The 15,197-nt window shown below is 39.8% G+C and overlaps 2 protein-coding genes across 3 annotated transcripts in view; one reads left to right on the top strand and one right to left on the bottom strand.

Moving 5' to 3' along the window:
- Positions 1-8,278, bottom strand: part of LOC128754005 (cytoplasmic phosphatidylinositol transfer protein 1-like) — a 29,595-nt gene extending 21,317 nt beyond the window's left edge. Inside the window, exon 1 of one of the 2 annotated variants that reach the window (XM_053856278.1) lies at positions 7,977-8,278. In XM_053856278.1, the coding sequence (XP_053712253.1) occupies positions 7,977-8,024 (48 nt within the window). In that variant the 5' untranslated portion in view covers positions 8,025-8,278. The remainder of the gene's footprint in view (positions 1-7,976) is intronic. The other variant, XM_053856279.1, reaches the window with a different exon arrangement.
- A 2,002-nt stretch (positions 8,279-10,280) lies between these two features.
- On the top strand, positions 10,281-14,947 carry LOC128754136 (26S proteasome non-ATPase regulatory subunit 12). The gene is made up of 11 exons (XM_053856536.1): positions 10,281-10,516; positions 10,854-10,913; positions 11,435-11,563; positions 11,664-11,771; positions 11,972-12,076; positions 12,276-12,425; positions 12,706-12,840; positions 12,959-13,071; positions 13,253-13,427; positions 13,512-13,589; positions 14,029-14,947. The coding sequence occupies exons 1-11, from the start codon at positions 10,409-10,411 to the stop codon at positions 14,236-14,238; spliced, it is 1,371 nt and encodes a 456-aa protein (XP_053712511.1). The 5' UTR covers positions 10,281-10,408; the 3' UTR covers positions 14,239-14,947.
- Positions 14,948-15,197: the final 250 nt, after the last annotated feature.

Here is a 15,197-nt window from a genome sequence, read left to right as displayed (position 1 = left end):
TCAAAGCACTAGCCTCAGAATTTAAAAGGTAAATGTTTAACTGAACTTTTTTTTTTTCATAAAGAAGCTGCATAAGCGGTATGTCATTGTTTTTATTCGACAGGTGTAACAATTCCATCCTAGCACAGATACATGTTTAAAAGCTAATAAATGCAGAAGACACTTTAATGTCTCTGTTATTCTGTCTTGCTAAGCAGATTAGATTAGCATCAGGAATCTGATCAGTATGATCATTATGGATAAAATTGTTTTGAATCGAGTGGTGAGAAAGTAGAAGATTCTCGCCTTCAGTGAGCTGTACTGCAAGCTAGTACGTTTCAGTGTGTTGCTAAAGGAAAGCAAAATAAGAATCAGAAAAAACAAAACTTGACTTAAGTTATATAGTAGTTTAAGGGAACGATTTGATGCACTTTGTGATATCAAACAATGTGTATGTAATACCTACAATATATACAAGTATAGTGGGGTTCTTGCCGAAACTCACCCCTATGTGAGCAGGATTTAGACATTGGTAGCAGTGACATGAAAAGGAGAAAAATACACACAAAAAAAAAACCACTTCATGTCATGTCAAGAAGTGAAAAGGGTAAGCATTTTCTCCATCACAAACATCAACAGGGTTCTCTGAAATACACCATCAAGCAGCAGCAAGCAGCAGCCATGATATTTGACAGACACAATCATCATATTAACCACTCTATGTTTGGCTCAATAACAGGTTCACATGCACCTCAGGGACGCAAACATTTTTTTTCATGAATCACAGGATCGAGACCTCCTCAGGTGCAACCAGTCTTGTGTTGTGACACAGATGTGTTTGACAAACCCCCTGACACACACGCATCCAAGTCATCAATGAAATGGCATCATCTGTGGATAATGGTCCATCACATGTCATGATGGTTTCCTTCATGAAAGTCAATAGCAATAAATGGGAGGCTGATTGAATCACAGTACAGTCATAAGTACCGGATGGGAAAAGAGGTTTCACACATCCTAGTGCGACACGCGTGTCATCTGTTTTTTGGAAACTGCGACATAAATAATGGAAAACAGGAAGGTTAAAAAATACTGTGAGGCTTCTTTGTTGTTGATGGTGCGGTCCGGTACGATTTTTTTGTTGTACTTCTCCCTTCCATTTGAAGTAGAGGATAGTGAAGGGGCCAAGCCGACTGAACGTGGAGCTTCAGCTGCAGCCAGCGGAGCTGTAGATCAGTGACGGCCAGCCAGCTCCATTTTTAAAACATCACTCACCACTTATCCGATGAATTAATGTGCATCACTTCAAGCGGGGGGGGGGGGGGGGGGGGGGGGGGGGGGGGGGTATTGTCCAAATGAACAAGAGTAGCTCATTCCTGCATCAAGCCCCTCAATTCTCATGATAATGTTAACCTTTATCTTGCAGGGTTTATTCTTAATTTTAACGTCCACGCTTGCCCACAGCAGCAAGGCAGAAATACGGTAAGCAAAGGAGAGAAGAAAACGAAGTTTCACCGTCCCGAAAAAGATGAAGAGCTCCTATAACCACCCACCAATAATGTAATTCATTTATTATATTAAATGGTTTTAGCAAAAGCTCTGAGGCACTTTTAACAAGGCGAACTCAAGGAACTGCTCAGCTCAAAATGAACCACTCTGATTTGATTTAGCACTGGTGGGTTTACGTGGGATCACTTGAGCAAATTTAGTCTTGAATCTCATTACAGTCACTTCGGGTGATATTGCGCAAAAAGATGGAATAATAAAACTGGGGAAGCACTTAGACTGTGCGTATCTCCATAAAGGAGCACATTTCACATGAAGTGATGTAAACACAGATGTCATGTTCAATGATTGGAGAATCATTGAGCAAGGCGATTTCCCTGACCAGGAATCAAACAAGAGACACAAGGGGTGAAAGCCCTTACTACTAGACTGGAAGATGCTCGATATCTGATGACATTTTCAACCTTGTGGGGATAAAAGAAAAATGTAAAATACCATACACGTTCCAAGTCACAGTTTAACTTCTAACTTTGTAACTAATGTTCTTAAAAGTTATATAACACTGACCAACATGACCATGGGGTAAACAATTCATTATTATCCATGATGCGCCCAGATAATCTTGTTTCTGTCCCACCACCAATCCCGGAGGTCGTTCTCCAACCATGTCAGTAATCTGGCATGATTAAAGCGTCAAATCCACAGGAAAACAAAACACATCACGGATCAGAGAAGTGGTATTTCTCTTGAAATGGAAAGAAATAGGGAGATAATTCATAACAAACTCACTTGAACACTACCGCTGTTTGTGGAACTAAAGTCCATGTGTACAGCTACAGCACCTGAAGGGACGGTGAGAGCAGCTGCAAATGGATAATATTCCCTCACTTCTTATGATGAGAAGCTAGTACTTTCAATGCCATCAGTCCGGTCAAAAATTCCCTCCTCAGCTTCCTTGTTTCTCAGTTGGTTCGCTTCTTGTCTACGTTCCATTCCACTTCACGTCGGGAGGAATAAAAGCAAATAACTTTGCGGTGTTCCCGCTTCATGCAAACATTTTGTTTGTTTCTCACTTGAAAATGCAACACTTTTTTTTCTCATGATTAATTTTGACTGGTGATATTTATCTTCTGGAACGACTAACAGTTTCAAAGTACGTTACGAAAGATTTTTTTTTTTTTAAATAAAAAAGAACCGCAGATAAATACTCAAAATAAATAAATAGAGAGATAAGTAATAATCAAAAAAGCAGGAAAAGCACGGGTAGTTGGCAAAGTTGGTAGTAACCTCTTAGTAACTGTCAGTTTAGTTGCAGGTCAACTTCTATCCGCTGTTTGCATCTTTAATAGTAGAAAACATGTTAGAGTCACGTTGCGAGCTAAAGGATGCTAGCCACCGCTAGCGGCTATTTTTGGTAGAGCAGCAAACTTAACGCCACGAGCACAGACTACAGTAGCAAGAACAACATTAACGTGGGCTACAACCAGTTTAACACAGTAAAGCTACTAACCTGCTGGAATTGAAGGCCAGTAGGGTGGTGACTGCTACAGCGCCTGCAGCACGCACCATACTATTCATACAGATCAGTCCGGATGCATTTTGTGTGTAATGTTTTTAGCTTGACCAATACGTTGTCAGTCGTAAGCGCCTCCAATTTTTGAACTACAAGCAAGCATCGTATCTTTGACATTATTTGATGACCAGTTTTGATGACCAAAAGTGAAAATGCCCTTAAGCTATGAAGTGTTTGTCGTGTTCTGCAAGTATTCAAAAAGGTGAATTACATTCTTCATTGTCAAAACCGAGTCCACGCCACAAGAACACGTACATGAATAGTAAATGGCACCTCTAAGGCAAATGCATTAAAACGGCTAACCTAATCCATTGAAACGGTTGAGGGGCAATGACAAATCTGCAGGAGTGCGAGCCTTCAAATTTGATTCTCCATCCCAGCTGGGGTTAGACAAATGCCTTTCTAGATGCATGTTTAAGTCCTGACTGCACGGTCGCCATTATCCTAATCGCAGATGCAGCGTGAGCCAGAATTGGGATTCATAAATTAGGCAGTGCTGTTTGGTATTGGTGCCTTTTACCAGATTATAACATCGTCCTCTTGTCCCATCAATCAATGTTTGGTTTCACTTAGGGATGACTGGGCCCTGAAAACGGCTGCTCTGAGCCAACTGGCCAGGCGTCATACACAAAATCAATCTAGCCATTCACCTACCATTTATGCGAATAGAAAAGCCCGAGTGAACCTCTTCACTCTGTCAGCCTGCCAAGCAGCAAGTGAACTCACAAGTTCCATTTGCACAGACTTTCTAAGCCGTAGCATAAAGCCAGATGAGAAAGGAAGACAGCATGACTTTAATGTTCAGCTAGTGCAGTGGTCCATTAGGAAAAGCCTGCTAGTTCACTGTCTGACGAATAGATTTTAACGGTTGGATAATGATGACCTGAAAGAGCCAGATTGTTCTCTTAAGGGCACATTCATGAAACAACATCTTACCCAATAGGTCGAGATGGTTGGGGTCAAAGTGTACCTACCACAGCACACGTGGAGACAACGGCAGGCTAAGCAGCAGAAGCACAGAAGGAAAACATCTGGTCCTGCCCTTCTGTATCTTTCCAAGGACAGATTTATGCAGGCTTTTGAATAGTTTGGTTCACTGTTGTTGTGTTGTCGCCAAGAGCACAGTAGAGAGATTCTGGACAAATGCTCTTACTTGCATTCCTTTTTCTTTGTCAGTCCTTCAACCAAATAAACATAATTATGAAGAAGTGGAAATATTCACGCTCACAATAGGATTTCTTATGGTATGATTAGCTTAAGCCCAGTGTGTTCAACAGGTGAAGGTACCAAACGGTAAAATCTAATTTGTATATGTATATGACAGGAAATCTTCCTCGCGAGTTTATGTTCAGCTCCACAGAGTTTAGCACTTGGGCTGAAATTGAAAACTGCCATTACAGAGGCTGAATGCTGCATTCCAGTTGTCCACGGAACTGGGAAATTTCCAGCTCCGTCCCCCTGAAGACGTCACCAGGCATCTTTGACATCTTTGTCTACCACCCGTGTTCACAATCCAAGATGGCTTCCCGTAACATAGAAGTTTAGAATAAATGAAATACAACAAAGAGAACAAACTCATTCCATAAGTTCGTATTTCCCCTTCATGCTGACGTTTTCATTGTTGTAAACAGAATAAATATTTATCAAGAAGTGGCTTCTATTCTGAGAACCTACGTTTGAGAATAGCTTTTATGGACATTTATGGACCTCGATAACTGGAACTGAACTTGGCTGCAACGTCTTACCCAGTTCTGAGGACCGTAGCATACAATGGTATGGAGTAAACCAGTAATATAACTGGACAAAACAAACATGATCGATTTAAACTCATATATATGAGCACCAAACAGGGAGAGTGACAACTGTGAACCTGCAAGTCTTCTTGGTCATAATTCAAAAATCAGGTAGAAACCACTAGCGTTACACAATTAGCCAAAATAACCATCACAATTATTTTGATTCATATTAAGAGGAGACAAAAGAAACTTATGTGGAGGCAGAGGTGCTTATGTTCTCCGTATTACTGGAATCAGTCTCCAAAGTCAATCAAGCCTTTTCAAATATAGGGTAAAAAATATATATATTTGGTTGCAGCAATATTTTTTTTTATTATTACAATTTCTAATGTGTCTTCTTTAAATTTTATTTAAAAAGAAAACTGTTAATGCTTGTACTTCAGAGGAACAGACACAAATTGTAAATGTTCATAGTGTCCCTTGCAGAACTGAAACTGCACCAAACCAAAGTTTTTGTGTTATGCTTTTCTGTTACATGCCTACTACAGTCAATGCATGAAGTTTTACTATTTTTCTTTGCCACACTGAGGCCTACAGGACACCCGGAATAAACATAAAGCTACCATTGATTCTTATTACCAGTGACTCAACCACTTAATGTTTGCCAAAATCATTTACTGAATTACAACGCATTAAAGTAACAGAAATAAAATGCCAAAAAAAACAGAATTCAGTCAGGCAATAGGAATTATATTTTGGATGCAACTTACAGTAACAGTGTCTTTACAAGAAAACCGTTCCAACAAGAATTGCACTAAAACAAACCTACAATGTTTCACAAGAAACCAACTAAGCATGAAGATAAATTTACCTTAATGTTAAAGCTTATTCAGGACTAACCTATACATGTCAAGTCTGTAAAGAAAATGTTTTTACTAAGCACTGATTTACAGCCGCAAGACTGAAGACTGATCTGGACAAGTGTAAATAAAGCTTAAGGCATGCAAGTAACACTTGAACGTGAAATACATCAGTGGAGTCTAAATATGTGGCACCAGCTTCCAATGCATACTGTACGCACATGCATCCATGAAAACTTCCACACCAGCACTCTCTCTGGCCATTGGGAACTACAGTAGTCCCAGTTTTACTTTACTTTGACAAGAAAAGATGCGACAGCTTCACTGGAAGGCAGAAATTGTTTGGTTTTTTTAATGGTTTTCAATGAAGCACATCTGTATAAAGGCATCCATTTTTAAGGTGTTCAGCTTAGTGCCCATTGCAAAAGCATGGACGCATCTGGAAACCACATTTGTACAGGGATATCAAAGCAACTTGTCTTCCCTGAACTCCGCTTCTCCCCCAACATTGGTGGAGGGCTGAAGGGCAGCCAAGTCCACGAGACCCTCCCCAAGGAAAAAAAAAAAGGGATACACCAAAATTAAGCTCATGCAATTCAAAAGTCTATTGTCTTTGGAATTGCTAGTGAAGTATTGCACCTAGTCCATAGAAAGACCGACCCTGTTTTTGACATATAACAGGGCAGCCAATCAATAAGCAACAGAGAAACAGAGGGGAACGTTTTGACATTTACTGAATAGGTGACAGTAAAAACGCTAGTTTTCAATCGTGAGAAGTGAATCTGCCACCAATCCAAGCCTTGACATGTCCGGCCGGAATGTGCAACTTTGGGTCCGCGAACAACTGTCTTCACTCAAAACCGAGAAGAAGAATGCGAAACCACATCACGGTGACAGAACCTTCTGGATTATGGTGAAATGTGTCGCCGCACGCACTCTGCAGTCAGAATAGCAGGCAGACGGCGGCATCCTCTCGTTCACGACAAATTCAAACAGCTCAGTAAAGCTGCTATTCATCAATTACCTCACTGTAATTAACCAATTACCGATGACAGTCTGTGCGGTGCATCTTTCTATTGGTGGTTTGGTAACTGTGGCTAGCAGCCTGACGTGTTCTCTTCTATTAAAACACGCAAACTCAAGAGAAGCCAGCCTGCAACTTTAGTTTTTGGAAGCAATGAAAATAAACAAAATATTTAGGTCATCTAATTTGCATTTATTTGTAAGTGGATAATTGTACTAATTTTTATTTTATATATTATTAATCTGAAGTTTTGTCTTTATGTTAAAAAATACTTTTATCAATGATACCAGCGGTATATATTTTCACAACACAAATTCAAGTTTCAACATTTTTAAACAACATTTAACACTACAAAAGTGTTTAGAATGTTGACATACATATTCTCTTTTTTCTCTTTTTTTAATTTGAATTCCAAACACTACAATCATACATGTTGGTGTATAACCCCGCTCCACCCCCAAAAAAAAAAAACTGATGTGAAGTACAGTATCTACCTGTCTACCAGTCCGGTAGTGGACACACGTGAGCACAACCTCTAGTGTGAAGAGTGTAAATTGCAAGAGCAACCCCTCAAGTTAGGGGTCACGTTCTGGCCCACTACTTTACAAACATAGCAAAGGGGTCGTTTCAGGCACTTTCGTCTTCTACGCATCCCCAACAGAATAGAAGCGACCTCCGGCCAATATTCCAGTTCACAGGAGTCTTGTAGAACTTTTTTCCGATTAGGCATAAATGACTGCTCACTTTGTTTGTCGATCAAAGCAGCTACAGTATGAAGGTACCCGCGATTAGATTCGGTTTACTGGCCTTTAGACGGGCTCTGGTGAGCCGGGAAACCGCATTCAACCCGAGCATCTGTGCGCAGTCACGCAGCATCTCTCCTAAATAAACAATGGTTTGATGATAAAAGGTGCTGTCAAGTTGTGAATCGAGGCGCCTGAGCGAGCCCAAGCCTCTAATTTTAGACGGAATCGTGAGCCCTGGTGGCGATCAGAAAGCGGTGACAACCAATAAGCATGATCGGAGACACACTTGTATGAACTCCAAGCCATTGTTATAAATGCAAGCGACTTATAGTTGCCCTTCTCAGCGAAAGACAGGAGAGTTTGGATGAGTTCACCGGGAACATTCAAGCGGAGAGATAGATGGAGACTTTTCTTCGTTTGCTTCTTCAAGTTCCGTCGAGTTTCCCACGCGCGTCGCCTCACGTCAACAGCAACAAAGGCTCAGTAACGTGTCTAAGTTTGGTAAGTGCCACCTGGAACGTGTTTAGAATGTAAAGGAAGAAGCAGCCTCACCTCCTCCACAGTCAGCGGCATGCATATCCTGTACTCCTTCAGCAACATCTTCCCGTGTGTGCTACCACGACGTCTCGAACCCGCCGAGTAACCACCGAGTCCTCCGCCGGGATGAGTGGACAAAGTCGGGTCGTGTCAGCGCATGTGGTGGAAGGCTCGTCCGGCCGAATAACCAGTTAACACCCACGGAGTTGTGTCATCAAATCCCTCAGAGTTTCTCGGATAAGCTACCTTGGACGCGAACTGTGCTCCGCTTAGATTCGTCCCCTCCTATGACAGCGTGAATCAAGCTTAAGTCATCGGCGTGACGCAGGGCCGGATGCGTATCCGGTAATCTTTCAAAGTAAAGGCAATGATTCTTTTTCAGGATGATCGCTGGTATTGTATCGCTTCGAGAGAAAACAATTACTTTATTCTTTAATTTCCCTTTATTTTTTCCTCTAACCCCTTTAATGCCACAAATATAAGGGCAATGACATAAGCAAAGGTAGAGATTTGTTTGTAGAGCTGCTTAAGCGACCATTCAACCTGTGACCTCTTTGCTGTGAGGCTGCTGCAGCACCAGTCGCGCTGACGAAGATCCATAAAAACAATGCTTTATTTTCGGAGTCCACTAGATGGTGGTATCAGAAATCAGAAAATCAGAAAAACTTTATTAATTCCAAGGGAAATTGTGTTCGTAACATGCTCTGTACTCAACCTATCACAATAAATTAAAAAGAAATAATATTATAAAGTGCAACAAAAAGAGCTTAGAAACCATGTGAACAATGTGCAAGAAAATGCAGTTCAAGAAGATTGTCAGTCAATGACAAGTCATTTTTCAGCCTTTTTACTTTGTAAGCAAGGAAACTGGACAGATAGGCCTTTACCCAAATGACAGATGCCTGTGTGGAATTTTATACTTACCAGTGACTCACATTTGAAAATGTGGTCCTATAAACTCCACTTGAAAGTTGGATTTAACGTATAGAATAATTTATTGCCATTCTGTGATAAGGTGTTTGAGAACGAGAGGTTTTCTTTGCTCAAGAAGGGGAATCGGATAGCTGTCACGTTTATCACCACCCACAGACCCACTTCCTGCCTTCAAGCGAGAGAATAAACTGTGACGCTGCACTCAGTGGAAACATCTCACGGAAACACACGCACACACAAGCCCCAAACCCGCCCACCCCAACGACACACACATGTATTGAAGAAAGTTTTACGTGGTACTTTCTTCCAATGCAAAAAAACTTTTTTTTTTCTGTATTGCCTTGCAGTTGTTGTAAGGTCAACCAACAATGCCACTGGAATTAATACATTAAATTGTAAAACCTTGTTGAAAATACCTTTGCAATGAACAAACCAAGCTTCACAATGTCTCGGGACCCAAGAATAGACAGGTATAGTCTTTGACAGTTTGACAGTAGGTTTAAAGTGACTGACATCACTTAGGAAATTATCTGACGTCAAGACTTTTTTTTGAGTTAATCTAAAATAAATGATCATAAAGGCAAACCAGAAATGATAAATGTTGGCATTTGCCTATTTCTGGAGGCTGCCGTTTTGAATGTCACTCAAAGATTATCCAAGAAATCTGTTCTTCTCCAGGAAGTGTCCCACTGCCATAAAAAAAAGCTCATAAAAAAGCTTTTTTTTTTTGTCAATGAGAAGGTTGCATTTAGCTTTAGATTTAGCTTTAGTTTTGTTTTTTGTTTTTTTCATGACAACTTTTTTACTCTCCAAAATCTTTAACTGCATCCAAAGAACAATCAGTGGATCACTTGCTCAGCCATTTTGGAACCTCCTCTCACAATGCTTGGACAAAATTGGTTCGCACTGGAGTTGAGGGATTGAAAGTAAACCAATCAAGTGAAGAATGAGAAATATGTTGTTTAAAAGTAAAATAAATATAATTCATATTATTTAATGTGCTGTTTTATATTATCAATTTTACGTATTGACATGCGTAAGTTTGAACACGTTAGAAAAGTTAACTTTGCGTATGTCAGTAATCATAAACCACATGACCGAATACAGAGTAAAAAATAAATAAATTATTCTTTGATGAACACAGACTTTTAAATGAAAAGCTCCCGGATTTGAACCCACACCTCAAGCCTCTTAAAGATGCCAGAATTAAAAAAAATGTATTTTTCTTTTTTTATACCCAGACCAAAGAAAACATTCTCCTTCAATAAATATAGCATGAAAATGTGCGTAACATAGATGATCCTACTGTGGAAATAAAACACGTTTATTGACATGTCATATAAAATCCCCGAACTAAACGAGACTCTCGTCGGGGTCCTTGCGGCACGCCGGGCAGCTCATTTTATCTCCCTTCGGATTGGTTCGTTACCGCACTTTGACAAGGAATTGCTGTTCGGCTGAATTGAAACTGCTTCAAAACATAATAGCGTTTTGCCGTTTGGAATACCGACAAGATGTCTGAGGAGCGATCTGAAAGATCTGATGGGAAGATTGTGAAGATGGAGATAGACTACAGTTCTACTGTAGATCAGCGGCTCCCTGAGTGCGAGAAAATGGCTAAAGTAAGCGGTTGTGAGACAGGGCCGTAGCCGGCTGAGTCATGGTGCTTCAAAGCTAGCTATCGCTTAACGTATTCATTGTATCTTTGTCTGGTATTCTGGCATATGCAAGTAAAAGTCTTGGATAGAAACTTAAACACCCTCTGTGTCTTGAGTATAACAGCCAACCGTTTATTTTTTTTAAAACCTGTGGAGTTACTTTCGCGGAAAATGCTAGCGTCATGCTAACAGTGCTAGGAGCTACAGTGATTCTGTCATCGGTTTTGTGGCAATGGATGTTGGAACCTACAGTTAAGGATATCTTTATGGAAATAATGAGTATGTATTTTTCCTCCAACAGGAAGGCAAACTACAAGAGGCAGTTGAGAGTCTGCTGTCGTTAGAAAAGCAAACCAGAACGGTAAGTGTGCTCGCCATTGAGCAGCACTAGTTATGACCAACATATATATCCAAAGACACTTGCTGCAAATAACAGCGCGATTTCTTTGCAATGCACCCAAACTTACCTTTATAGTAAAGTGGTCAAGTTTATGGCTGAGGGTATGTGGCACAATGTAATTCAGATTGCAATGAGGAGATGATCCTGTCAACGCAAATGTCTCAGTCAAGTGAGAAGAACCCCACAATACTGGGTGGATTTGTGCCCTTGTAAAAGACAGGGAAAACCTCTGGGAAACAAGGAATTGCTACACATTGAGAAAAGCAGCAGGTTCTGGTCAGTAGTGCAAGGACCCAGTTCCTATTGATGTTCATGGGTAGAGAGAACTGAGTTTGCATTAAACATGATGATGAATGATACCCATTCTTTTATTTAACTAACTTTGTATGTTCTATTGTAAATGAAATATAAAATTATTATTTAGTTTTTATCACAATAAATAAATAGTTTCTTTCTCGTCATTTACTGAAAATTCTGTCTAGGCATCCGACATGGTTTCCACCTCCAGAATCCTTGTGGCTGTGGTCCAGATGTGCCATGAAGCAAAGGATTGGGATGCACTGAATGAAAACATAATGCTGCTCTCAAAAAGACGAAGTCAGCTAAAACAGGTAAGGGACTTCTATCGCAAAACCTTTTTCTAAACTGAGCTTGCACGGCTGGATATAATCCATGTATACTTTAATATTAAATTAAGTTTTGCTTCCACAGGCTGTTGCTAAAATGGTACAAGAATGTTACAAGTACGTGGACACTGTGAATGACCTCACAATCAAGCTGCGGCTCATTGACACACTTCGCACAGTGACTGCTGGAAAGGTATTTTTTCCACAGGCTTTTGACAAGCTTAAAATATATTATGTTAGCAATTTCCATGCCATTTAATAATTCTAAGTAGTTGTCTGAGTATTATAAATTCATGAGTTTATCAAATTGTATCGTGTTAAACAAGAGAGCCCATTTTTTCCCCACATGTGCTCTTTTCTTGTCTCATACCTCTTCCCTTGTCGTCATCACAGATCTATGTGGAGATTGAGCGTGCAAGGCTGACAAAGACGTTGGCCGGAATCAAGGAGCAAAGTGGAGATGTCAAAGAGGCTGCTTCCATTCTTCAGGAGCTCCAGGTAGGCAGTCATCATCCTCATTACCATTGTCATATGTAAATCAATGTTTTTCTTTAAGACGTTTTGTGAAATTTAACAGAGAGGAATGTATGTAGGTATGAATATGTGAACTTGACTAAACTCTGGCTTTTACTGTTATGATCTCAATCCATTTACTTCTAATGTGGTCAATAAAAATGTTTTCTTTTTGTCAACACAGGTTGAGACCTACGGCTCAATGGAGAAAAAGGAAAAAGTGGAGTTTATCTTGGAGCAGATGAGGCTCTGCATTGCAGTCAAGGACTATATTCGCACACAGATTATCAGCAAGAAGATAAATACTAAGTTCTTCCAAGAGGAAGGCACAGAGGTGAGATGAACCCCAGACCTGGGTTTCTTTCTTTTGAATGATCAATATCAGTTTAAATTTGCATGTTTTGATGTGAAATGGTTATTTATGGTATTACTTTGAGGTGTTCTGTTTACGTTGACAATGTGAAATATTCAGGTAACAAAGCTGTTGTGTCATTTTTTAAATAGAAAATATAAAAGTAGATTAAAAAGAGCTTCTTTACTATGATAAATATGTGGAAAAAAATAATAAAGAAAAAAATTCTAGGTAGTAACCTGTGTTGTTGTTTCCTAATCAGGAGCTGAAGCTGAAGTACTACAATCTGATGATTCAAGTGGATCAGCATGAGGGCTCCTATTTGTCCATCTGCAAACACTACCGGGCCATCTATGACACTCCGTGCATCTTGGAGGATAGCAGCAAGTGGCAGCAGGTAGGTCACTGATTTTAAGGAGTGCTTTGTCCTTGAGTCATGCTTCAGAGAGAGGTTTTAGAGGTTATTTATTGGTGGTTCAAAAAGATAACTGTCTTTTGTCTTTGGTTTGTTTCAGGCCCTGAAGAGTGTGGTGCTGTATGTGATCCTAGCTCCATATGACAATGAGCAGTCGGATCTTGTGCACAGAATCAGTGCGGATAAGAAGCTGGAAGAAATTCCAAAATACAAGTGAGACCATCCTTCTTACTGACTGTCATCTTTTGTCAGTCTTTGGGTCGAAACCTGGCTACTGCCCAGCTCAGACACTGATGTTAATGTTTTCTTTTTACTAGAAGGAAATTTGATATGATGGAGCAAATGTATTTTTTGATGTTAATTGCTTGCAATCATGATCTCTATGTATTTTTAGAGACCTACTGAAGCAGTTCACCACAATGGAGCTGATGCGCTGGGCCGCCCTGGTTGAGGATTATGGGAAGGAGCTGAGAGAAGGCTCCCCTGATAGCCCTACCACTGATGTCTTCTCTTATTCTGAAGAAGGAGAAAAAAGATGGAAGGACCTCAAGAACAGAGTTGTTGAACATGTAAGTGCCAACTATTAATTATGTACTAAAGCATGCAATTTATGCACAGGTTTTAAACATCATTTTCTTTTTTTATTTTACCAGAACATAAGAATCATGGCCAAGTATTACACCAGAATCACAATGAAAAGAATGGCTGGACTCCTTGACCTCTCCATTGATGTAAGTGTTTTAGTCGTTTGATTTTTCCAGACAATAAGATGAAACTTGAGTCTCACATTTAAACTACACCCCAAAATAAGGGCAGCTTTGACTGTTTGCCTACATTCAATACATAGTGAATATGCACAACGCTAACATACTACTTGGCTTTAATGAATGTTTATATCAATCCCCTCTTATACATACTCATAATACATTTCTTATCAAGGATCACACTGTAAATTCTTCTAAATGCAAACAAAATGCATCACATGTTAGAACTGTGAACCATAGAACTGTGAAGGAATGGTTTCCTCAGTGCCATACGAAATGGGAAGCAAACACTATTCAACACACCACAAGATCCGTTTAAAATGTATTTCAGATCCATCCATCCAGCATAGAAACTCTTTGAGTTTATATTTGGAACAAAATAATTATTTTCACTCTTTTTCACCAGGAATCTGAGGAGTTCCTCTCCAGTCTTGTTGTGAACAAGACCATTTACGCTAAAGTCGATCGGCTGGCTGGAATCATCAACTTCCAGAGGCCGAAAGATCCGAACGACCTGCTCAACGACTGGTCACACAAACTTAACTCCCTCATGTCTCTGGTCAACAAGACGACACATCTCATTGCAAAGGAGGAGATGATCCACAATCTCCAGTAAAACATAAATAGCTGTAATGTTTCTATTGATAGGTTCCCCCCCCTCCCCCCATCTGTTTTCTTCTTTTTTTTTTTTTTGCAGTACATTTGATGTGTCTATCTAAGAGTGCCAGTGCTCTGTGTACACCTGTCTGAAATAACTGATTGTCCTCACACTATTGTCCTTCAGCTATTATGCCATTTTATTATAGCTGTCTTCAATATTTTGGGGAAATGTGTGATCGTTATAAATAAACCGACATTTGTATAAATTATGTCAACTGTCAATTGATCTGATTTAAAATGACTGATCTCAGAAGAAGTGGTGCATGTGCAGATGTTTCCGTTCCTCTGGGTGTCACTTTAAGTCCCTGTAAGAAGTAGCGAATTAAGTTACATTTGGATGCAAATTTGGCATATCTCGGATTTTACACATTAAAAGTAAACTTCTGCATGTGATACCTTTTCACAGTACAGTAAGGCAAAAGTAAATATATTTAGTATTGATTTTTTTTTCTCATGAAGGCTTGGCCCTGTTAACCTGCTGCATATATATGTAGTTATGCGAGATGAAGAAGGCAAGGAACAATATCTGTACAAATCAAATTTCAAAATAAAATTTTAGAGTGTATATTTCATTTAGGATATTCAACTCTTGACGAAGAACACTATTATCGGGGTAAAGCTGTAAATGTGTGTGTTGTTTACGTGACCAAAAAAAGGCCCATAATAAAACAGATCGGACAATATTCTCCTCAATAAATTGGTGAAGACAGGAGATAAATGTACATTTACTGATGGACGGAAGCGCATGATGCAGTGTTAAAGCCCACTAGGAGGCGCTCTGCACTCTGGCCTTCAACAACTATTTTAAAGAAACCTAACATCTATTTTGTAGATGTTAGGTTATGTTGATCATGTTGCGAGTTATGTATTTCTCCCACTTCTGCATCTCAGTAGATGTATTATTCTGTATTTTAT

Source organism: Synchiropus splendidus, chromosome 2, assembly GCF_027744825.2.
Source record: "Synchiropus splendidus isolate RoL2022-P1 chromosome 2, RoL_Sspl_1.0, whole genome shotgun sequence".
Classification (NCBI taxonomy): Eukaryota; Metazoa; Chordata; class Actinopteri; order Syngnathiformes; family Callionymidae; genus Synchiropus; species Synchiropus splendidus.
This window is presented reverse-complemented; position numbering and strand designations above follow the sequence as displayed.